The sequence below is a fragment of the Juglans microcarpa x Juglans regia genome, chromosome 6S (genome assembly GCF_004785595.1).
Source record: "Juglans microcarpa x Juglans regia isolate MS1-56 chromosome 6S, Jm3101_v1.0, whole genome shotgun sequence".
Taxonomy (NCBI): domain Eukaryota; kingdom Viridiplantae; phylum Streptophyta; class Magnoliopsida; order Fagales; family Juglandaceae; genus Juglans; species Juglans microcarpa x Juglans regia.
In genome coordinates this window covers 15,112,632-15,137,881 of record NC_054605.1, presented here as the reverse complement: position 1 = coordinate 15,137,881, position 25,250 = coordinate 15,112,632, and the positions used below count along the sequence as shown (strand labels likewise).

Sequence of the window (25,250 nt, the reverse complement as noted above, 5' to 3'; positions counted from 1 at the left end):
TAGGGCTAGGGGCTTGTGGATTGGGTTATAAACTCAGAAATATTCCATTTATTTAACACATCCGCCATACCTCCACGATGCTCTTGTGAGTTTCCCATTTTACCCTTGTATATAATATAGCTGCCGAGTATGGAAAGGATTTAAAGCTCGGTTTCTGATTGTGGCACCCGTGACGTTATTCGCCGCAGCTCCCTTTGATACTCCGTGAGGTCCGGCATCTCCTTTCTCTTTCTTTATTTCAGGTTTTTGAAGATCTTATACATAAGAAAGAAATGGAAATCGCACCTGTTGGATTTGAAAATTCAGGCTTATAGATGGAAATCTCAACAGAAACGTCGAAGTGTGCCTTGTATGATCAGCCCCACCGATCCGAGCGAGCTCTCTAATTCCTTCCGAGTGACTTGTTCTCTCTCTTAGGGTTTTTATTCTTGCTTAAGCTATTGGAAAGATCAACTATAAGAAACTTCCTAGGCTTCCAATTTGTTTGACCACTAGGCTTGTCTCAAGTTTTGTTCGGCTGCTAAGAAAATATTAGGGAAACAAATCCGGAAGAGCTGGAACTTGTGAAAGTTCTGTTTTTGAATGTTGGGTTCTGAGAAATATACGAGCTCGTTGTAATCATGGGAGTCTCCGCTATTTTTGTCTTGGCTCCCTTCTTTTTAAATAAATTTGTGTTCTTTTTAATTTATAAAAGCATGATTCCTAAGTAGCCAAACGGGAACACAAATGGTTCGGTTGAAAGGAAAGGAAAAAGAGGAAACTAAAGGGAAGCGAAAAGAGAAAAAAAATTGGAGGTTTACTTGTCAAAGGTATGGGAATTCAGTAGCCGAGGAAGGTTTAGAGGATTCTCGTTGCTCTCTGTCTGTTAATAAACTCTAGTTGGGAATGATGGCTGTGATTATTAAGGCACGTATGAATTGGGGGTATAGGGATGCTCCTGAGTATTAGAGATTATAAAATGCAGGTTCTTGAACAAATAATGCAGGATGTTGATGATCATGATGGACCACCAGGCACCAGGGAAATGGTTTTATGTTGTCTGATATTCTAGTTGTTTAGGTATAAACAAGTCGAGGAGATTGGTGCTCCCATGAGCCACTTGATTGCAAGGAATTTTTTTATGGTTGTAGATTGGTATACTTAGTAATATAATTCGCCACCTTTAGTTCAAGCTCATTATGAATTTCTAAAAGGGAGTTAATATGCATGGGGAATATCTTCATATTCCATATCATTGTTCTAACCGTGTTCAGAGTACTTATCAGGTCTCCCCAAATCATAAACCATCTTCAGCTTGAACAACTGGTCATGTTACCGTATTCCTAGAAACGTGACCAGTAAGTCAGAGGACATTGAGCCTGCCAGTCAGTATAACCAGTTTTCTAGTTAATCCCCTTAACAAACGAGAATTCGAAATGAAAAAAATTATAAAAAAAAGTACACACACATGCATATAGCCGAAGACATGGTAGATATGTGGAACTAAATGACTGTGGGTTCTTTTTCTCGTTGATAGTGCACTCATTTTTAACTGAAATGCACAGGCATATCTGCTTTAGGTGTCTCCTCTGACATTAGGTTTTTTTCCTCGGATGCAGTTTGAACATGGCAGTCAAGTACACTATACCTGCTGTTTTGGGATCATTTGCATGCGACCATTATATTGGTGACAGGAAGATATTTTGAGGCAAGTTTTTCTCCTCCCTTTCTTTCTCCTCCCTGATGAGTAATAGAATTTCCCTGAAAAAGGAACTCCCCTAGTACATGGGTGGTAGATAAGAATGTGATGAAATGGTTAACATTACAATCTAAAAGACTGTAAAATAAAGAAGGGTAACAAAGTGAAATATTTAAGAGGACGAGATCGGATTGAAGAGGGAGCATGACAACAGGAGATTCAGTTTTTTGACGGGAAGCTCCATTGATACAAATGAGAAGCCCTTCATGTGATGCCAAATTTACCATATTAAGTACAACAGGACTACAAGAAGCTGCAGTCCTTCATGTTATAGTTTCTATCCTAAAGCTTTACGGCTCTTGTGGGAGTAATGCTAGATATAGTTTTAGGATATGCAAGACCTGCGCACTCCCTTTGAAAAAAAAGTGGGGTTTACCATTAAAAAAATGATTTTTTTTACGTGGATTCCAGATTTATCTACTTTTTTCAAAAGGGAGTGTGCAGTGCTTGCATATTCTAGGATTGCAAATATCATTTCTTTTAATTCCAAAGCTAATTAAAAATCACAAAAATATGAAAAAAAAACACACACAGTTCTACCTAAAACTCCACAAATTGTTAGACAAAAAAGATCCTATGTTATAAAAAAAGTAAAAAAATGTCTCAAAATTTGATTAATCTAAACATAATAGAATTAAGATTGAAACAAAGGGGAAAAAACTCAAAAACAGTAAATATCCTTGAAACTTCCTACACTCATTACCTCCATGATTTTCGAAGTGATAAAAAAAGAAAGCTAAGCAAAATCAGTACCCAATCCTAGGCTCCTGGTGAAACTATTTCAAGCTTCAAGCCAAACTGTGATTATATCGTTGTACTAGCATTTTGAGAACCACATAATTTGATTTGAAAGATAAATTTTAAAATTTGAATTTTAAAAATCAAATCTTACCATTGAAGTTATGTGGATGGTATGCTCTACACAACGGCTTGAGAATAGAATAACTCCTATAAATACATCAACTGGCCTGTGCTTGATACATTTATGGCTTTTAAATAGAGCAACTAACCCATCCCCAGGCATATAAATTTTGTGGCTTTGAAATATATCAATGGCAAAGTTGTGCAGTGAGATTGTACAAGAAGGCAGTAAAATTTTTTTCTTCAAAAATATGTTAGTTTCGTTAGTTTTCTAACAATATTTTTGAATTGTTTGGTTGAGAGGTTCCCCGACATAAAAAAAAAAAAAAATGAATTGTTTGGTTTTATACTTCTCATGTATCGTTGATTTTTGTTTTATTTTTAATTCTTATATTTCTCTCCCATCTCTTTTTTTTCCTTAGAATTTTTTTTTTTACTATTTTCACTTATACATCCTCGTGTCGTGACACATCAAACTTCAATTAATGCAATGAAGACAATGTGATTGATGGACCTAATTGGAAAAACCGTCACATTTAAAAAACACAATACAATAAATTGAAAAGTCAAGGAGTGAAAGGGACAAATTTTGTTGATCTCAGAAAATGAGTTGTTTTAAATTGAACTATCTAATTCAAAATTAGAGTGAATAATTTTGCATGGTTTTACGTGGGGCTTTTTTTTTTTTTTTTTTCCTGTGAAAACCATAATTAATCCAAATAAAATTACAAGAACGAACATAATAATTGTTTGAAAAACAAATATTCATCAGTATTAAAAATAGTTATTCAGTAATGTTTCAAATAAAATAAAAAAGAAAAAGAAAAAATTGAGTAATAACGTTGCGTTTAATCTTGGCACAGTATCTATTAGACTTCGATGAGTGCCTGGTGAAGTGGATGTTCAGATCAGTGAGGGAGCAAATCCGAGACCACAACCAGCAGTAAGAGGCAGAGTTGCACAGCATCAACCATGAAAGAAGAGCAATGCTCCCTTCTCCTCAGCTCCTCCTCTTGCTTCTCTCCTCCACGAGGTCTCCTTTCCCATCTTTTCCTTTGTCAGTTTTCTTCTTTATTTTCCATGGAAAGAAATGATGATGATGATGATGCATTTGTGTGTATGTGTTTATTGGTCAAGGTGTGAGATTGTCGTACGGTACATCGGGGTTCAGGGCGGATGCAGCATTGCTCCAATCAACGGTGTACAGAGTAGGGATACTGGCTGCCCTGAGAGCTCTGAATATGGAGTCATCAGTTACCGGGATAATGATCACAGCCTCACATAACAAAGTGACCGATAATGGAGTCAAAATCGCTGACCCCAGCGGTGGAATGCTCTCCCAGGATTGGGAGCCATTCGCTGACGCCCTGGCCAATGCCCCCACTCCCCAACATCTCCTCCAAGTCAGTCTCTCTCTCTCTCTCCCCCCCCCCCCCCCCCCCCCCCGCGCACACGTACATGTACTCTTCTTTGTACGCACATATATATAAAGTCTGTCTCCAAAGAGTTTAATATTCTACGAAAGATTTGAGGACACAATAGAATTCAAATGTTCAAATTCTTTATTTTTAGTAGGTTTCATGCCTAAAAAGCTAAATTGTCTCTTACATAAACACGTTCTTTTCTTCCTTTCATTTTTATTTCTCTTTTTGAAATTATTTTGTGAAACAACAGAATGGTACTAATTTAAGGATACCGGTTTTAATAACTTTTCTGGGTAAAAGGTTGAATTGGGTATGATGGGTGAGAGATTTTTTTTTGAGAATATGTGTATGTATTTTTGGTTTTTACTTGGAATGCAGCTATCGAGAAAGTGAATTGTACTCATGTTATTGTTTTTTTTTGGCTCTACAGTTGATAACCGAATTTGTGAAGAAGGAGAGGATCCCACTGGAGGGTGTGAGGCGAGCCGCGATATTGCTCGGGCGAGACACAAGGCCTAGTGGGGAATCTCTACTTGAAGCTGCTAAACAAGTAAATAGCCTTTTCCCCATTAACAATTACAAGTTTTGTTCAAATGTATTAGTCATTATTGATATTACATTTAGTACGATTTGCTTATGTTTTACATTTGGTTGAAGGGAATAAATTCAATTCTGGGGGTGGCTGCAATTGATATGGGAATTGTGACAACTCCACAACTACATTGGATGGTGCGCGCAAGAAATAAGGGCTTGAAAGCACATGAACTTGATTATTTTGAACAGTTAGCAAGCTCATTCAGGTTAGTTTGAGCTAAAGATGAGTATGATTGGCTCGACATAATATTGTCCCTAGAGGCCTTTGCTAAAGAGTTTGTGTTGTTGGTTAGGTGCTTGATTGATTTGATCCCAAGTGAAGGTAGGATGAGTGAGCGGGATCTAACAGTGGTTGTTGATGGGGCTAATGGTGTGGGTGGAGAAAAGCTTGAGGTTTTGAAGACGATGCTGGATAATTTGTTTATTGAGGTTCGTAATTCTGGGAAAGATGAAGGTGTGCTCAATGAAGGGGTGGGTGCTGATTTTGTGCAGAAGGAGAAGGTTGTTCCACATGGCTTTGGTTCCCAAGACATAGGACTGAGGTCTCTGTTGTCTCTTCCTTTTGGTTAATAAAATGATTCTTGATCATCTGCACAACAAAAAATTTGCTGGAGAAAGAGTGGAAGCACCTCATGTATTGACACATTACTTCATGTCTCTTGCATATGGATGTGAATTTAATAGACTAATTAATTGTGATATATGTCCACTGTAACAGTTTTCAGTGCCAAGTTATGTGCTGTTCAAGAACTTGAGTTTTGAACTGGGCAGTTGATAGTTGGAATTGACTCTATTGATGCAATCTTTCTTTTGGCTGCTTGAGATAGGTGTTTTGACAGAAATGATATCCACTATGAAGCCTACTTGGCTGGTTGAGAAAGGAAGTCTGTTAATAGGGATGCAATCAATCACATCCTTCTTTTCCGTTTTCTCTTATTTTCTTTCTGGGATTTTGTTTTTTTTTTGGGGGGAGGGGGGGGGGGGGGGGGGGGGGGGGGGGTGTGGGGGGCATGGATAAAACTCAGTAGTTTAACAATTATTGAAGTTTTGATGCTTAGTGAAAATGTCGACTGATGTGAATTGGTGACTCATTTGGTAGATGGTTCTAGTATTGCAGGTGTGCTAGTTTGGATGGGGATGCTGATCGACTGGTATATTTTTGTGTGCCATCATCACAAGGTTGCAGTAATATTGAGCTTGTTGATGGGGACAAGATATTATCTTTGTTTGTTATCTTCATCAAGGAGCAGCTACACACTCTCAGCAAGGAGATAGGTGAAAATACGGGCAGTAATTATCAGCCTCGTTTGGGTGTTGTGCAGACAGCTTATGCAAATGGAGCCTCCACTGATTTCCTCAAAAAGTTAGAGTTAGAAGTTATTTTTACTCCAACTGGAGTCAAATACTTGCATGAGAAAGCAGCTGAGTTTGATCTTGGGATCTATTTCGAAGCTAATGGCCATGGAACTATCTTATTCTCAGAATCTTTCTTACGTTGGTTAGAGGCCAGACACAAGGAGCTTTCTTCAGTATCTAAAGGTCGCATCTGATATTTTCTTCCTCTCATCATTATACCAGTCCAAATATGATGATTAAGCGATGAGCTTCATGAATTATTTGGTTGTCTGATTCAGGCTCAGAGCAGGAAACAGCTGCTTTGAGACTGTTGGCAGTCAGTAAGTTGATCAATCAAGCGGTCGGTGATGCTCTGAGTGGGTTGCTCTTGGTGGAGGCTATTTTGCAACACATGGGATGGTCAATACATAGATGGAGCGAGCTTTATCAGGATCTACCTAGTAGGCAGCTTAAGGTCAGTTTGCTTAATTAACGTTTATGGAGATAATCTTCTTATCCTAAAATTTGAGGCTGAATGAGCGTTTCCTTATTCTGTACTATACTAGTGCCTCTCATAGGTTTTGTGTATTCTACATTCAAATTAAGCTATTATATCCATCTTCAGTAAAATTGTTTCCAAATATGGGGTTTACCATGAAATGTCATGATCTACTCAAGTGCTAGGTAGGGCTCCTCTACGATATTTATGAGAGCGTAGGATGAAAATAAATATTTGGATTTTGTAGAATCATCAAAGACAACAATTGAAGTCTCAAGCCGCAATTCTTGAGTAACTATAGGTTCCTTTTTCTCACCATGAAGTGTAATTTAATTCTTCTCTAAACAACAGTGCTTGTTGAAAGATTAATTTGATCTTTAATCTTTTTGGTGGCTAGATGAGAATGAGTGAGGGACATCTTAAATAATAACAAGAACAATAACAATAACAAGAGCAACCCACTAGTGAACCACCGCCCAACCAGTAAACCATCAACCACTAGTTATCAATTACCATCCAGCGAACCACCAACCAGAGAGAGAGATATACTGGCTGGGGGTGACGGTGATGCCATAAAACACTAAAACAGAGGCACTGAGAGTCTGAGAGGGGAAAGATATATATATATATATACCGGCTGGGGGTGACGGTGAGAGTGAGAGAGAGAGACCATGATGGCGACTGGATAGGAGAGATGGCGACGGCGTACTAAGAGAGGAAGAGAAGGGGGGGCGGGGGGCGGGGGTGGGGGAAGAGGAGGGGAATGGCATGGCTTGGGTGGGGGGATGGCCTTTTATACGAAGTAACAAAATCCTAAATTACAACGATGTCATTTTGTTAAAGAAAATTGTCTTTTTATAATATATATGTGTGCGCGCGGATGGGCACAGGTGGGGCCCCCGCTGCCCAGCCCTATTGAGAAGGTCGGCTATAGAATGAATGTATGTGCTTGGAAAGATTTTGGCGTTGGATAACCTGAGGAAGCTGAACTTCACTATAATGAATTGGGGTTGTATGTGTAAGAACGGGGGAACCCATTGATCATCATTTTCTTCAATGTGAAGTAGGTTATGGTGTTTGATATTCAGGAGTTTGGTGTTGGTTGTTTCCTGCGGAGAAGGGTGAGAGAGTTGTTGATTAGTTGGAGTGGATAACATGTACATGGTAATGTTTTGGTAGTGTGGAGAGGTTGTCTCCTTTATGCTTTATGTGATGTATTTGGATAAATAGGAATGCCTGGACCTCTGAAGATAAGAAAGCTTTGGTGGTAGAGCTGACAAAGATTGTCCTCAACTCTCTTTACACATGAATAGCAGCTCATGATGCCTTGCCTTTTTCTAGCTTTTTAGACTTTATGAGTTGTTTTCTTTTTCTTCTGAATAGGGGTTCTCTGGTGTACTACCTGTGTGCTAGGGTCGTGCCTTTGCATATTTTAATGAGAGTACATTGCTTATCAAAGAAAAAAAAAACGTGTAATTGTTTCATTATTTTTTTCCTTTAGTTCATAAATTGATGAGTTTGCTACTTTTCCTATTCTGTTAGGTAAATGTTGTGGACCGAACTGCTGTTGTTACAGCAAATGCAGAAACGATCGTTGTGAGGCCTCCTGGCATTCAAGAAGCCATTAATACTGAAACTGGTAACACATGATCAATAATTTCTCAACTAAACCAGCATAGTTTTTCTTGTCTTAGTCCTGTTCATGCATTTTGATTGCCCAACTTGATTATTGGTCCAGATAACCCCAGTGCACTTTGGTAACTAGTTTCATCTGCAGAATACATGACATAATAATTCCACATATATCCCCCAAAATGATGACAATGTGAATAGTTTCATGAATATTTAATATAATCTGAACTTCTTGAACAACATATTTCTCAAATTAGTAAATGGTATTCCTCCGCCATAAATGAAGGATATTAATAAAATTTGGGGTATTACCTCTTTAAAAAAAAATATTTCTCCAATCTTTGGAGGGAACAAGCCATGAATGATTTCAAAAGACTTTTGTTTAACCAATGATGCAGCAAAATACCCTCAAGGTCGATCTTTCATCCGACCATCAGGTACTGAGGACGTGATACGTGTGTATGCAGAAGCATCCACCCAAGAAGCAGCTGACAGCCTTGCCAACTCTGTAGCCATACTTGTGGACAAGTTCCTGGGGTCCGGCAGTTTCTAAAAGTAAACTATCTTTTTTTTTTTCCTGCAACTAAATTGATTCTGATTTTCTATATAGAAAAGAAGGGGGGTCATCGTTTGACCAGCTTGATTTTGATGTTGTGTTGTTGGTTGCAAATGTACCTGATTACTAATACAATGCTACCTCAATAAATCTGGGTTTTGGACATATGAATTGGCATATGCATTGCTTTGTATGTACACGTTGAAAGCTAGATTTGCGGAAACAGTTAACAATTTAAAGTTCAAATGTACTTTATATGGCATTTGAAGGTAATAATTTGGGTATTCTCCATGGCCTTTAAAAGGAGTTGCTGTGAGACCGTGTTCAACCTTTTCACCAACTTGAATGCTAGGTGATGATCCCTCCAATATCCGTGTCGATTGAGATTAATGTGCAACTTCTGAGGAGTCCATTTGATGGTGTTGTAATGTCCAAGTGTCCTGGACTTTAGACCTTTCAGGGAAATGTCCAACAAGTCCCCGTTATAAATATTTACTTTCCACACAAGCTATTTTTTGATTTACCCATTTGAAGAAACTTAATGATCGATTTACCCATGATCATATTAATGTCATTTTCGAATGAAACTTTCTGATCTTGGAGCATACTTATGTCAAATTAATTGCCAACTTCAAGTAGGAGATTTTACCTGTCAAAGCATTGGCATTGGTTTTATTAAATTTATCTCTAAAAGTTGATAAAACGTACATGTTTTTCATAAATCTAAAACCTCCCTAATCAAAACTCCACATTGAATTAGTCAAAATAATAACATAATATTATTTTTTAATAATAATATTTTTAATTTATTTATTTCATATTATACAAATACCCCAAGTATATGTTAATTAATAATTTAATTTGATACTTAAAATTATTGTTTCACAATTTAAATATATTGGGACTCAAAATTGGAAAACAATAATTTAAGTCAATAAAAATAAAATAATGGTTATAGAGTGATTAATTAGTCTTCAAATTTAGAAATGAACTTAAATATACTGTAGCTCAAAGTTAAAGATTTTAGTATATGCTGAATCCAATACTGTGATTTTAAATACAAATTCATCTAATTTTGAAGATGGTACTCATTTGATGAGTCAAATGCCAACGCTCTCGTGAGTCTATGATTCAGGCACAAAACTCAATTAGTTTGTTTTTTTAAACTCTCTTTTGGGAATTGTAGTTGGCTTGAAGAACTTATTGATAGCTAAATTTTTAAGTGATAAGATAAGGAATAATGGTTACTAAATTTAGCGGTACCTGGAGTTAAAATCTGTAGTTTTTTTTTTTGGGTTTGCTACTGGAAAGAGGAGAATTGTGAGTACATTTGGCTCTAAAATGTTGTACATGTACATTTCCTTCACTTCCTTCAAATTGGGTTTGAAAAAAATCTACAACCATATTATTTTTTTTTAGAATTTGACATAACATATTGTTTTGGTAAGTAAAAAGAACTATGAAAAGTTAAAGAGTTAAGAGTTTAGAATTTGTGATAAGTCAGTCTTCCTATTATCTTGTGCTGGTCGACAATAAGATATGAGATGATCTTTTTATGGTTCCTTGAGAAATATGGATGAATTGACCTACAAAATAATGATGTACTTCATGAAAAAACGAACTTCTATAAACAGCCAATTTATGTGGTTTATTTGATTGAAACCATAACCTGCAGTGGTGCATTTATACTTCCATCACATCCAACAGCTACCAATCCCAAAACGAAACTACTAGGAATAATTCAACTCAACTTAGTGGTCATTACAATAGAAAATGGGCAAAATAATTTTTATAAGTAAAACTGTAAGTAAAAGTGCAAATACATGTAACACTACTTATCTATATAATTTTTAAAGACGGAGCTTTGCCCTTTTTATTTTGTTAGTTTTCTTTTGAAATTCAAATTTCATAATTTTCAACATATCAATAACTGAAATGTAAAGACGCAAGTTTTTTGTAAGTTTTTCTCAAGTACATTTAACATTTTTCTCTAAAGATTATAGATGATTATTATAATTATTATTAAGAAGTATTTTTTAATAGAGGGAAACTATTCTCTTTTTATTAAATTAACCGAAGAAATTCGATTCGCATGCATATAACACCAGCTGGTTCTCCACTACCTCTAATACACATAACACCAGCGTATAATCGATATATGCCTCTTTAGGAAGATTATTCACTTTTGGGAGGTCATCCACTATAAAGACTTTCATCTTTGGGGTTTCATGGGGCGGTGCTTCAGAAGGTGAATGACACTGCCCGAGCATTGTTTTGACAACATTACTGCTAATTTCAAGGCAATAATCAACAATTGAATTGGTCTTTAGATAGCAGATGTATTTCCTGTTTGTGTGAATGGGGGTGAGAAACAGTTAAACACAGGAATCTAAATTACAGAGAGCAGAAAATTACCTAAGCAAGGAGCAGATGGTTTCACTTGCCAAAAAACCAATGGAAGGATCTCAAGGACCCAGAGGGTCCCAACAGTAACAAATGACATACTTTCCATAATCGAAAAAGATAACGTAAGGACATATTAATCCTTTACAAGTCATCTAATTTATTATTCATGCCATATATATATATATATATATATAGAGAGAGAGAGAGAGAGACGTTATAGGTGGGACGTGTATTTTCATCATAGGAAGTAAGCAATTTGATAAGAAATCTCCTACAATTAATCTTAGCTTGGCTTTACCTAATCTTCTATACCTATCGATACTTTTACCATTGTTGTGCCAGCACCAAGATCCCAAGTGTGCAGGAACAATCATATGCGTGAAAGACTTCAGATTTGGGCTCAGTTTCTTGTTTATATCTGTATACAACCTTTTTTCTCACAATGAATGTATACCATCACAGTTAGATCTTTTATATCTCAAGATGCAAGGAGAATGAGCAGATGATCTCAACATGGCAGATACGTTTTTTGACATTAATCCCTTTATATTTGGAAATTTGGCAGCAACAAACACTAAAATGTCTTGAACCAATCTACCCAATGACAGCTTTTTTAATTTTGAGAACCAAAGAAAAACTACTGCTTGTTCTATGATTAAATTTTTTTGATCGGTAAATAAGATTTTATTGATTGTAGGAATAGGCAAAAGCCATTGTATATGTAGTTTTGTGGCTGCAAACCATTGCATGGGAAATTTTAAGCTGCAGGCTGCAATTTTGACACTTGAAAAGGTATGTGCTTAATGTTATATAAGGAGATACACATGCCTGCACTCGAGTGCAACCCACACATGGGCACATTAATGTGTTCTTCAACCATTGCAATTCGGATGGTTCACACTACTATGTTTTCTATCTGATCAGCTACAACACAATGCCTAGACTTGAGTAGATTTTTTAATCCTTTTACTGCTAGTGCGAGTGAGATTGTTGACTGGAAAAACAATATACAACACTAGATTCCCACTGCTATTAAGCCACAGGGATGCTATAAAAAGTAATGGGTCATGGTTAATGATTCATACAAGCTTATCTGAGAATATGTATCTCACCAGTTCGTCTCTACTAGTAGATGTCTTATTCTTGCATTCTGCTTGTCTCTTTCAGTTTTTTCATGCATCTCCCTGTTTGGTGCATTTGCTAGACTTCATTGCAAGACAGAACATTTTATGACTTATTACAATGTGCTGGTTTCTAATCCTATCCTTGTCAGACTCTCTATTCTTCCAACTAAATACAGGCACCCTTCTCAGTTCTCTCACACACAGCATGCACAATATGCCACCCATCAACAACAGGAACCATAACCCTCTTTGTTTATGCACCATAAGTCGGCCATAGGAGGCAGTAAACGAGCACTAAAATTTGGTTTCAAAATTAATAAAGACACAAAGGCATATACCTAGTAAACAGGATGTACAACAAGAGATACCAAAAGATATGATAAATTTTTTTTTTATAAGTAAAGATATGAGAAAAAAAAGATCTAAAAAAGTCAATAAAGACAGAAGCAAAACCCCTAATCATCCCATCCAACCGAAAATGGATCTCACTTAGTGACTTCCATCTAAGAAATGATACTTCAATTTCATTGAAAGTGCTAACATTCCTCGCCCTCCAAATACCTTCCAAGCAATTCAAAGAAACGAAGAAGTGGGTGGGTGGTGTTGCTTTCTTTTAATTGACTTTTCTTCCTGTTTGGTGAGGCCAAGGCTTGAAGGTAAGCATACATTTAATATTTCGTTCCTTCCGCAGTCTGTTTTATACACTTGGGTATATCAAATCTTTCTCCTCTTTAAATTTATAGAAAAAAGGCATTGGTTCAAACTACTAGAGTAAAAACCTTCTAAGCAAACCATCAAAATTTTCTTATATTCTGGCGTCCATGTCTCATTCCCTGGGCGAACTACTTTTTTAAGCAATCTTACCCGCTAGCCTCTTGATTGAAAAAGTTAGATCCCCGTGCAGCATGATGACATCAAAGAAATGACAATATCAATGAAGTTTGGGGGCTTGATCTGAAAGATAGGGCCATCTAAGTATCATTTTGCATTGTAGGTCCTTGTCACTCGTATAAGCCCAGCAAAACTAAAAATTATATAACAGATCCGAAAGAACATGTATATTCATTTTCATCAATTTCTGAAAAGCACTAAAACACTAAGATTCATTCTTATTATAAGACGAACAAGTAAAGAAAACAATAACATGTTGAACCCGAATCAAAACATGGGCATTTCTCTGAATATCAAAAGAAAGAAAACAAATTAGAACAATTCCATAAGTAGCTGACCTTTATCTCAAAATCCACATAAACCCCAGAGACTCTTCATTCAATTCTTAGGCAGCAGCCTTCGCACTCCGGAAATCCCTCTTTAACTCAGCAACTCTCTTCATACAAGCCGCCTTCGACTTCCCGGGAACAGCAGCCGCAATCTTTTCCCACCTCATTGCCACATCTTTCGGAAAAGCCTTCAATGCACCAAGCAATGCAATATCTTCACCGGCACTCCACCCCACTCCAGCTTCCCCACCACCACTCTCTTTATTAGCATCACCATTCTCCAACAGCCCGCTATCCAGCACTCCATTCTCGCCCTCAGATCGCTTATCAACCGGCTTCCTCTTCTTCAAAAACTGGGCATACGAATCCCCATCATCCGTTTTCCTCTCCCCCAGCTCTTTCCCCATCTTTATCACACTCTCCACCTTATGCCTCCCCCTGAACGCCGCCGCTATTGCTTCCCACCGCCCCGGCTTCCCTACCGGATGCTTAATCAATTGCTTCCTCAATACACCAATCTCCTCCTCAGTCCACTCCTTCTCTTCCTCCACACAGAAACCACCTTCAGTCCCTCCAGTTTTGCCACCCTCGTTCTCTTCCTTCGCAAACTCACCAAAGTTTTCGACACTCGCCACCGAATTAACGCCGAATTCTTCATTTCTACGTGGTTTCTGTCTCCTTTGGGATACCCTCTTGTTGCTTTCCTCCAAAGTTTCAGTTTCTTGATTGGGGGACAGCTCGAGGATCGGACCTTGACCGACGCGGACGTCACCGCCCGTGAGGGAAACGGGGGCGAAGGGACCGAGGAAGAGGGAGAGGGAGACCCAGAAGAGGAAAGATTTGAAGGGTTCGGATTGGAGGACGAGGATTGAGACAAGGAGGAGAATGGAAGAAAAGGAAATGGTAGCGAAGAGGAATGGCTTACTGGGTTTTTGGTAAGTTTGCGTATTGGGGACTGAAGAAGGGTTGAACGAGATTGGAAGAGGAACCTCGGCCTGCTCTCTTCGTCCAAGAACTCCATCTCCGGTCAGAAGTCTCTCTCTGTCGGTCTCAGATTTCTACTTTCTTTTATAGCAAGAATAAATGAAAATATGAAAGTATAAATATTGTACAGTGATTTTCAAAAAAAAAAATAACTATTTTTAAAAAGTTATTATTATTTTATGTAAATCTCGTATTTATTTATTTTTTTAAAATAATTATACCGCGCTTACGTACTCACAACTGTAACTATTATTTTTCATTTAATAAAGAGTTTTATTACTCACATCTTATAAATTATATATTATACTTATTTTTATTTATTTTTAATTGTTTTGGTTTTATTTCTCTTAAATTAATTGAATTATTTTATTCATTATTCATATACTATATATTTTATAAAATAAAAAATAAATAAAAAATTATTTGTGATTTGTAATGTAGAAATGATGAGCAGAATTTTTTTTTATTAATATTGTGACATGTATATTTTTTAAGAGTGCAGTTATACATTAGCCGCACTCTCCGTACACTACGGATATGATATTTTTTTTTTTCAACTTAACACATGGGTGTACTGCGGCTTCAGGCTAATGTGAATAATTTCTCATTTTTTAGAGGGATATTACTCATAATCATATATCATATATTTTATATATATATATATATTTAATTTATTCTTATTAAACTAATTGAGTTCATTCATACATCACATATTTATTATGAAAAAAAATTAAAAGAATTATGTAGTAGAAGATGATAAATAGAATTTTTTTTATTTTATTTTCTATCAATAGAAAAATAGAAGGTAATCTCCCGTCTCACACACACTCTCTCTCTCCTCAAGACGATTGAAGAAATTGTCTCTCTCTCCTCATGCCGTGTATTTTTGTCCCTCTCTCTCTTCGGGCTCTCACTCTCTCTCACCATTTAAGTTGTGATTCTCGTCGTTGTGAATCTGATATTGTGATTGTCGTTATTGTGAATTTGATATTATTATTCTCGTTTGCTATATCTCACGGTAACTAAACTGATTTACAAAAGAAAAAAATCACAATAATTAAGGAATTTTGGTTATATAAATAAAAATTGAAAGTTGAATAAAATATTATTAGAATATAATTTTTATTTTTTAATTTAAAATATTTAAAATATTTATTATATTTTATGTAATAATTTTAAAAAATTATAATAATTATATAAGGTGAAATCATTTCATCTAACAAACCAAACTAGGAAAATATCGGACACCTCATCAGAAAGGCACTAGTTGGACACAGATGCCATGTCCAGTCAACAAACCTAAGTTCAAGCTTCAGCAGCCAACAGAATAAAGAAATCTTGGCCACATTGTAAGATCATGTGAAAGAATGCAAGTTTACGAAGGAAAGATTTCACTAAGCCCTTACCTGAGGAGAGAGAAAGAGGGTGGGGTGAAAATTCATACCTGTCACAAATCTATTGGAGGGTGTAAATTCTATTTTAGCACTGCATCCGGTCCCTAGTCTCTCTCATTAGTTATATATATAGACCTGCTCAAAATGTGCGTTTAGTGCAAATTATATTTTTTTCTTTTCTTTTAATAATTTTTTAAACATCTTTAAAAATTAAAAAAAATTCACAAATTCATTAATAGTCACTTCTTTAACCATTAACTAAAAAAATTAAAATATACAAGTGGTCAAAATGAGATGACAAAACCATGGAAAAAGTTAGCATTTTCATATAAATATATATTAAAAAAAAAGGGTTACCATGCCCTATAGTTATTCATGTGATTAAGGTACATTTGGATCATCAACCCATCTCAACTCATCATTACAACTTTTTCAAATTCTAGTATAAAATATAATAAACAATTCAAAATTTTCAAATTCTAAATAATAATAATATTAAAAAATAATATTCTAATAATATTTTATCATCTTAACTCAACTCAACTCAGTTCAACATCCAAACGCAACCTAATTAATCCAAATTACCACTATATAGATTCCATTATAGACTGAAATATCATACTATAACTACTGATTTGACTAGAGTGCCTCTGCTATAGTTCACGGTTGGGTTAAAGTAGCCGTATTATACATCCAAACTGACTAAAACACACATACAACAAATTAAATTAGACAAAAATAGCTTCAATCCAAATCAAATTAGCCGATGGCAAGCAGGAATCTCTAGAACAATTCATCTTCATCTTCTCTTGAACTCCCTACTCTCCATCTACCAGTTTCTTATTTTTCATTCTTCTGTTCTTTCTCTTATCTTGAGAAATTACAGAGCTATGTTTATTCAAAGACCATGGCATGAGCTACGATAGAAATGCAAGACTGCGTCGATGTGACCAGATTTGACCATGATGCGACTTATGATGGAAATAACCAGAAAGACCTTCACTTTTGCACTAAACATCCATGGCATTGTCATTGTCGTTTGTTGAAGATGGAGATTTCTAATGGGTATTCCTGCCATTAGCTTGATGGTTTTGAGATTGAGATTTTTTTTATGGAATTTATGCAAGGGACTTGATCAGATATTGCATAATTTACATGCTTGGGAGTCGAGATCCCATGTAATCTGACCAATTGGATTAGGACCTCACATCCAAGCAAAATGCATTCCCCGAGCAAAATGCTTGATGTTGTTGCTCGTCCTGGGGTTTGAGATATCTTGCCCCGTGGGAAGGAACTCTCATGTGATCCGAGCAACTTGAATGGGGATCTGATATCCTTTTGTCTGAGTGCAAGTTGTTGTTGCTATCTGAGCAAAGTGCTCGGTGTTCGAGTATGGTGCTCACCTGTGGTTCGAGCAATGCTCAGGAACATGCTCCCAAGTGATCCAATCAATTTTTTTGGATCGGATCACATACTCGGGAGTCGAGCTCCCACATGAACCGAGCTCCCTTATTGAGCTGATCGCATGCTTAGGTGTTAATATATCACATAATCAGAACAATTTGATTGGGGTCAAATCACATGGTCGGGAGCCAAGTAAAGTGCTCTCATCAGTTTTCACGAATTCATTTTTTTGTCCTACCTTTATTTTTTCCGTATGAGCTTCATGTTTCCATCTTACCTTTCATTTTCCATCCTTCCATCACTTTTATGCCCTAGGTTCATTTTTATGTCCTACTTTCATTTTTTCCTCTGAGCTTTCATTTTCTGTCCTACCTTTATTTTTCGTCAATCCACATTGTTCTACCCAATGTTCATTCCTCCGTTCTACGTTGTTTTTTCCATCCTAACTTCATTTTTTGTCTTAGCATCATTTCTTTGTACTCTCATCATTGTTTTGTCCTACCTTCATTTTTCCGTTCAACCTTGTTTTTGTTTCTAGGCTTTTTTGCCTTCTAAACTTCGTTTTATGTCCTCTTATCATTTTTCTGTACAAGCATTCTTTTCTGGCTCCAAGTCCAAGCATTGTTTGCTCACCTCTATGTTTGAGCACTTGCCTCTCGTGGTGTTTTGAAAATATCACTTTCTTGTTTTATTTATTTATTTTTCAAATTTCAATAATTTTTATAAGAGTACCCTCCTACTCTCCCCGTGGTGTAAGTTGTTGTTTCTCGTCCAAGTAGACTTGAGCATTTTTGCTCAGTTAGGTTCGAGCACTTTTGCTAAGCACAGAGTTGAAGAATTTTGCTCAAACTTCAAGTTGCAAGCATTTTTTGCTCACCTGGAGTGCAAGCATACCTTTAGTGCTATAACTCACCCTGCTAGAAGTGAGGACTTTAGCTCTTGCACGAGCAAGGTGATCTTGAATCTCGGAGCAAGCAATAAATATTGCCCCTTTGAAGAGAAACATTACTCGGAACTTAATTGAGCGAAATTGTTCATACTCCTGAGCAAAGTGCTCCCCATGGGATGAATAATAAATCATATATCGGAGTGCCGATTCGAAAAACTTGAGCGCTATCATATAGCTTTGGATCGACTAAGTTCATGAGTTGGAGATAAGCGAACTTGAACTGACCACATTTTCCATGGAGCCCTCTTATATGGTCCTTGTGTACCAACCACACATTATAATCCCTATAAATTGGAGGTATCAATAAATGAGCCCTAAGGAAGCAAGGGCAGCCATAGCTGCTAAATCTTCTACCAGTACATGGGCAATTGTGTGGACCCATGGGCATACTAGTCTTGTCTTGGTAAGATATTGCCTCACCAACTAAGCTAATTAGACGCATAACTATAATGAAATATACAATCAATCAACATTTATCAACTTTAAAAAATAGCCATCAAGAGTTGGTCAATGATGGTCGAACATGTACTTGTTGCGAGTCTAAATGAAACTCAAAGGAATTCACATACCCCAAAACATAAAATTGTGCAATATATGAACATTTTTTTAAAAAAATTGTCAATATAATGTGGTATGAGATAAGATGAGATGAGATAAAAATTTTGTGAATAGTAATAAAATGATTTGAGTTAAGATATTTGATTAGGTTTTGGAAAATTAAAGATAAAAAATTGAATAAAAATATTATAAAGTTATAATATTATTTGAATATAATTTTTATTTTAAAATTTTGAAAAAGTTGTATTATTTTTTGTACTTTGTTTAGAAGTTTATGAAAGCTGTAATGATTAGATAATGATTAAATGAAAAAAAAATTAAAAATTTGAAATTGAGATGTATTTTGTGTTGGAGTGGTATTTGAAAAAGAAATTATACAAAATGTTTAGATAATCATTTCATCTCATCTAAGTGTCGAAACATGGCCTAAAGAACTGATGACGGGTTGTTGGATAAGCCATTAATATAATATGCTACAATGGAACTTTTTGCTTTCCTAAAATAGTATCCCCAATAGCCCAAAGTAAACCAACCAGATGCAAATGGTGTTTTAATAATGAGAGGCGTTTCAGGCCGGATGGTTGCCAAAAATACTTTCACACCAACCAATAAATAAGTGCCACGTAGATACTCCAAAAAGATCAGAAATGAGCTCGCATCCATCCGATTGTCTCCCTCTCCTTCTTGGAATGCATCTCCCTCCCCCATCTGCATAAATTTTCTGAAAACCCTATCTCTCTTTCTCTTTCTCTCCCTTCGTCCCCGATTTGGCCTCAACGCTAAGAAGCCCATAAGTGAACAATATTCAAAATCTACCACGAAAAATATACCTAAACTTCCACTCTACACCATGGAGATTCCTTGCGATAAGTTCCTGAGCTGGTGGCTGTTGCGAGAAAATCCTATAGGACCAAAAGAAAGGGAAAATACAACAATTGTTTTTCCTCTTTTTTCTTGTTTTTTTTTTAGGAGGAAGTAATGGACACTACAAATGGAGGGAAAACTTTCTCAGCAGCACGACTCCATAGGTACTAATGTCATTCGCTATCAATATCTTGCAAAAGTAATTGGTGGGCTGCTTGCTTTAAATCCCCAATTCCAGATGTAGGAACGTATCCTTTTGCTCTTCGTACGTGATGTTATGAGGCCATGGAGAGAGAGCGGTATTGCAGGAGGTTAGGGTTACATGGCACGAAGACAGCTGAGGAGATCAGGTAGAAGAGAAGTGAAGTGAAGTGAGTCGATGGAAGTCAAGTGAAGTAAAGTACCTGGGAATAAAACGCACAGCAGCAGCCAAGAAGCGCACCGTTTCGTTATGTCCAAGGCGCACCGTTTTGTGGGAGATTAAAACTCACCGTTTGCTTTAGTCCGGATTATGCATTTCATATTTGTATTTCTTTTAAGTGTTCTAGAATGTGGTATTTCATTTTCTGCTTTATTTCTGTTATGAGTCAGGACACGTGTCCATATGTTAGTGCTTGGGTTAGTTACTTCTGCGTGGGTATTAGGAGGAGTCCGTGGCACAAGAAAGGCATCTGACAATTATTTTGAAGAATATTGAATCAAGCTTTTGGGAGGTTAAGGGGCCCTCGAAGAACACTATATCCAATTCGTCTTCATTTCCAGTTTTCCTGAACATTCTTACAAACACATCTTCTGCATGCATTTTTCCACCAATTTATCAACCCAGATCACTAGCTTCACCATCCATTTACAACCAGTATAACACAGGATCCTTACAAGTGGTATCTAGAGCCTAACGTCCTAATAGCTGAAAATATCCGCACCAAGCAGCAACAGCAAGATATGCTACTTCAACATGATCAAGCTATTCATAATATGAGCGAACAGATGCACCAAATTTCTGAGATGCTAAGAACAGTTTTAGCAAATCAGGCCCAGACCACCAACCATGATCATCAAGAGAGACATGAGGCAACCCATGAGGTAGAAATTGAGGGGGAGCAACGTCGGCAAGTGCCCAGGGGAGTCAAGTTAGATTTTCCCCATTTTCGGGGAGAAGACCCAGCAGGATGGGTTTTCAAGATGAACCACTACTTTACATTTTATCAAACACCCACTGCTCAAAAGCTTTTAATGGCTTCATACCACATGGAGGGGGAGGCTCTCACGTGATACCAAGATGCGATTGATACGGGGCAGTTTACGGACTGGCAAACCTTCACTGAAGCACTTCAACTACGATTTGGCCCGACGGCGTATGATGATCCAATGGAGTCCCTCACCAGGCTGAAACAAACGTCGACGGTGGTTGTGTATAAGGCTCAGTTTGAGTCTCTCAAACCGACTTAAAGGGCTCTCAGACAACCATAAGTTGAGCTGCTTCCTCAGCGGCCTCAAAGATGAAATCTGTCTTCCTCTTCGTTTGCTCAAACCAGCGAACCTCAACATAGCATTTAGCCTCACAAAAATACAAGAAGAATTTTGGGTTAGTACAAGAAGAAATGTTAAACCATGGGGAGACCGAAATACTGCTCAGCACACCACGGGAAATCAGTGGTCACCTTCTAACACAAGTATCACTCAAACTCCAAAGTCACCAGCCCCCATGAGGAGGGTGTTACCAAGCCATATGGATGATAAACGGAAGCGTGGATTATGTTTTCGTTGTGAAGAAAAATGGCATTTGGGTCATGTGTGTAAATCTCCAAAGATTTACTTTCTACAAGCTGCTGACCAGACCAGTGAGGAGAAGGGTGATGAAGTGTTTTATGACTCCACGGATATGACAGAAACAGTACCACCAACTACAACAGATGGCCCAACAATTACACTGAATGCATTGACAGGTACTCCTTGCCCTAAAACTATGAGATTACATGGCCGTATTGGTACTGTATCTATGCTCATTTTAGTGGATACTGGAAGTACTCATAACTTCCTAGACCCATCTATTGTTACAAAAGCTAACCTGCCAGTTAATGGTGAAGTGGTAGAAACCTTGGGATCTTGTGATGAAATAGCTACGAGAATTCAAGGGGCTTGTTTTCACCCCTCTTATTTTGTATTATCTCTAGCTGGTTGTGATGGAGTCTTGGGAATTCAGTGGCTCGAGTCCCTTGGTTCCATTAATTGGAATTTTTCTGCCCTACAAATGCAGTTTCAGTGGGGGGGGGGGGGTAAACCAGTTATGTTTAAGGGCCTTCAACTACAACAAACTTCATTATCTAATTGTCACAAAATGTTTCTGAACTAATGTTATAAAGGGAAGGGGTTGATTCTACAGTTACAAGCCACACCTGCATTGTTGGATAATGAGGTGAACCAACCAGAAATCAAGCAAGTGTTATCAGATTTTGCCCAGATTTTTGATGAACCTACGGGGTTGCCACCCATTAGGTCTCATGACCATTGTACTGTACTCAAGGAGGGTACTAGTCCCATTTCTACACGGCCTTATCGCTACCCTTTCTACCAGAAGTCAGAAATCGAGAAAATAGTGGCTGAATTACTCAAAACAGGTGTCATTAGACCAAGCTCTAGTCCCTTTTCTTCACCTGTTTTATTGGTCCGTAAAGCTGATGGGAGTTGGCGTCTATGTGTCGACTATACACTAAACCAGGAAACGGTTAAGGACAAGTTTCCCATCCCAGTGATTGATGAACTCCTAGACGAACTACATGGGGCAGCAGTGTTCTCAAAGCTGGATCTTCGATCCGGCTATCATCAAATAAGGGTAGTACCAGAGGATATCCCAAAAACGGCTTTCCGAACTCATGATGGGCATTATGAGTTCTTAGTCATACCCTTTGGACTTACCAATGCGCCCTCCACTTTTCAAGGGCTCATGAACACAATTTTTAGGCCATATTTACGAAGATTTGTCTTAGTATTTTTGACGATATATTGGTGTACAACCACACCCTGGAACAACACATTGGGCATCTCAAAGTGGTCTTACAAACCTTATCTACACACTGCCTATTTGCTAAATTATCCAAGTGTCAATTTGGAGTGGCCGAGGTGGAGTATTTGGGGCATATAGTTTCTGGTAAGGGTGTTAAAGCTGACCCAAAGAAAGTACAAGCAATGGTGGAGTGGCCAACTCCAGTAAACACTAAAGCTTTAAGAGGCTTCCTAGGCTTGACGGGGTATTATAGGAAATTTATAAGGAGTTATGGCCTTATTGCAGCCCCACTTACTGCTCTGCTGCGAAAGAACTCTTTTCATTGGGATGATGCGGCTAATGAGGCCTTTTTGAAACTTAAGGCAGCAGTCTCAACTCCACCCGTGTTAAGGTTGCCTGACTTTTCACAAAAATTCGTTATTGAATGTGATGCAAGTGGATGTGGGGTGGGGGCTGTATTAATGCAAGACGGCCAGCCTATTGCCTATTTAAGCAAGGCATTGAAAGGGAAGGCGTTGACCCTGTCTACTCATGAAAAAGAGCTCCTAGCTCTAGTCACTACAGTTCACAAATGGAGACCCTATTTATTGGGTCAGACCTTCATTGTTAAAACTGATCAACAGTCACTTAAGTACCTCTTGGAACAAAAGGTGGGCACGGTTAAACAGCAAAAATGGATCACAAAATTACTGGGCTATGATTTTACAATTCAGTACAAGCAAGGGAAGGAAAACAAAGTGGCCGATGCCCTCTCTCGAAGGCATGAACCAGATCTGATTCAAGGGGGATTCCTAGGTCTCCTTACATTTCCCACTCCCATGTGGATTGATGAACTAAAAACTACCTATGCAGCCTCGCCTGAGTTAAATAAGATTATACAACTGCTTACTACAGGTCAGCAAGGGCCCAAAGGTTATGTTCTGAAGCAAGGGTTACTCTTCAAAAATGGTAGGTTGGTAATTGACCCTCAGTCTTTGTTTAAGGCTAAGGTCCTCAATTATATTCACTCAGATCCACAAGCAGGCCACTCGGGCTACTTGAAGACATACCAGAGAGCGAAAAGAGACTTTTATTGGCAAGAGATGAAGAAGGACATCAAGCGTATGGTACGAGAATGTGACACATGCCAGGTAAATAAATGTGAGACCATTTTACCCCCTGGTCTGCTCCAACCCCTCCCAATTCCCTCACAAGCTTGGGAGGAAATCTCACTAGACTTTGTGGAAGGTTTACCTAAATCCCAAGGGTTCAATGTCATCTTGGTAGTCATTGATAGACTGACCAAATATGGCCATTTTGTAGCTTTGGCACACCCATATACAGCCGTTGGGGTTGCACAAGCATTCTTTAAGGAAATTTTTAAACTACATGGGTTGCCAAAGGTTATCCTCTCGGATCGTGATCCTATTTTTTTGAGTACTTTTTGGAAGACATTATTTCAGTTGCAAGGAACAGTGTTACACTACAGCTCAGCCTACCACCCACAGACCGATGGTCATACTGAAGCCCTCAATAAGTCCTTGGAAGGTTACTTACGTCGCTATGCTGGTGATAAACCTAGGAGCTGGGCACAATGGTTACCGATGGCTGAATGGTGGTATAATTCATCATACCACACTTCGACCAAAATTTCCCCATTTGAGGCTTTATATGGGTACTGTCCACCTCGGCTCAACTCTTATATTCCCGAGACAGCCCTTACGGACGCAGTGGATCAACATCTGATGACCAGAGACCAGATCAGAATTCTACTCCAACACAATTTACAGCAAGCCCAACAAAGAATGAAATACTATGCGGATAAAAAAAGATCAGATTGTGAGTTTAAGGAGGGAGATTGGGTTTACCTCCGCTTGCAGCCCTATCGACAGAGTTCCATTGCAACACGCCACAATCTCAAGCTATCTCCTCGGTTTTATGGCCCTTTCCAAGTGCTGCACAGGGTGGGAAAAGTGGCTTACAAACTGGATTTACCCGAGACCTCGCGAATCCACCCCGTGTTCCACGTTTCTTGCTTGAAACCCAAGTTAGGGAACCAGATCTGTCATCTTCCCAAACTTCCTCCAGTAAATAATGAGGGGGAAATACAGCCAAAGCCCGAGAAAGTCATCGAGCGCCGTCTCAAACGGCAAGGCAACCGAGCCATCACGGAGATCCTCATCAAATGGGTTGGGGCTTCCTCGGAAAACAACACATGGGAGCCACTGTCAAAGATGATGGACCTCTACCCGCACCTTGTGGGCAAGGTCTTTTAACAGGGGAGGATTGTTATGAGGCCATGGAGAGAGAGCGGTATTGCAGGAGGTTAGGGTTACATGGCACGAAGACAGCTGAGGAGATCAGGTAGAAGAGAAGTGAAGTGAAGTGAGTCGATGGAAGTCAAGTGAAGTAAAGTACCTGGGAATAAAACGCACAGCAGCAGCCAAGAAGCGCACCGTTTCGTTATGTCCAAGGCGCACCGTTTTGTGGGAGATTAAAACTCACCGTTTGCTTTAGTCCGGATTATGCATTTCATATTTGTATTTCTTTTAAGTGTTCTAGAATGTGGTATTTCATTTTCTGCTTTATTTCTGTTATGAGTCAGGACACGTGTCCATATGTTAGTGCTTGGGTTAGTTACTCCTGCGTGGGTATTAGGAGGAGTCCGTGGCACAAGAAAGGCATCTGACAATTATTTTGAAGAATATTGAATCAAGCTTTTGGG

At 38.0% G+C, this 25,250-nt stretch overlaps 2 protein-coding genes across 3 annotated transcripts; one reads left to right on the top strand and one right to left on the bottom strand.

The window, feature by feature from the left end:
• The first annotated feature begins 70 nt into the window (after window positions 1-70).
• Window positions 71-8,804, top strand: LOC121237055 (phosphoacetylglucosamine mutase-like). Of its 2 annotated transcripts, none has more exons than XM_041133609.1 (11): window positions 71-209; window positions 1,599-1,686; window positions 3,456-3,632; window positions 3,737-4,002; window positions 4,454-4,573; window positions 4,681-4,823; window positions 4,911-5,159; window positions 5,735-6,156; window positions 6,252-6,427; window positions 7,994-8,090; window positions 8,482-8,804. In XM_041133609.1, the coding sequence occupies exons 3-11, from the start codon at window positions 3,572-3,574 to the stop codon at window positions 8,634-8,636; spliced, it is 1,689 nt and encodes a 562-aa protein (XP_040989543.1). In that variant the 5' UTR covers window positions 71-209; window positions 1,599-1,686; window positions 3,456-3,571; the 3' UTR covers window positions 8,637-8,804. The 2 variants fall into 2 exon arrangements, with proteins under 2 accessions (XP_040989543.1, XP_040989544.1); XM_041133610.1 differs by having other exon boundaries at window positions 1,599-1,687; window positions 3,463-3,632.
• A 1,940-nt stretch (window positions 8,805-10,744) lies between these two features.
• LOC121237056 (transcription factor MAMYB) lies at window positions 10,745-14,425 on the bottom strand. Its single transcript, XM_041133611.1, is given in 3 exon segments — window positions 10,745-10,985; window positions 13,399-14,356; window positions 14,359-14,425. Coding segments are annotated over 2 exon segments (963 nt in total). The 5' UTR covers window positions 14,411-14,425; the 3' UTR covers window positions 10,745-10,985; window positions 13,399-13,445.
• Between the last annotated feature and the right edge of the window lie 10,825 nt (window positions 14,426-25,250).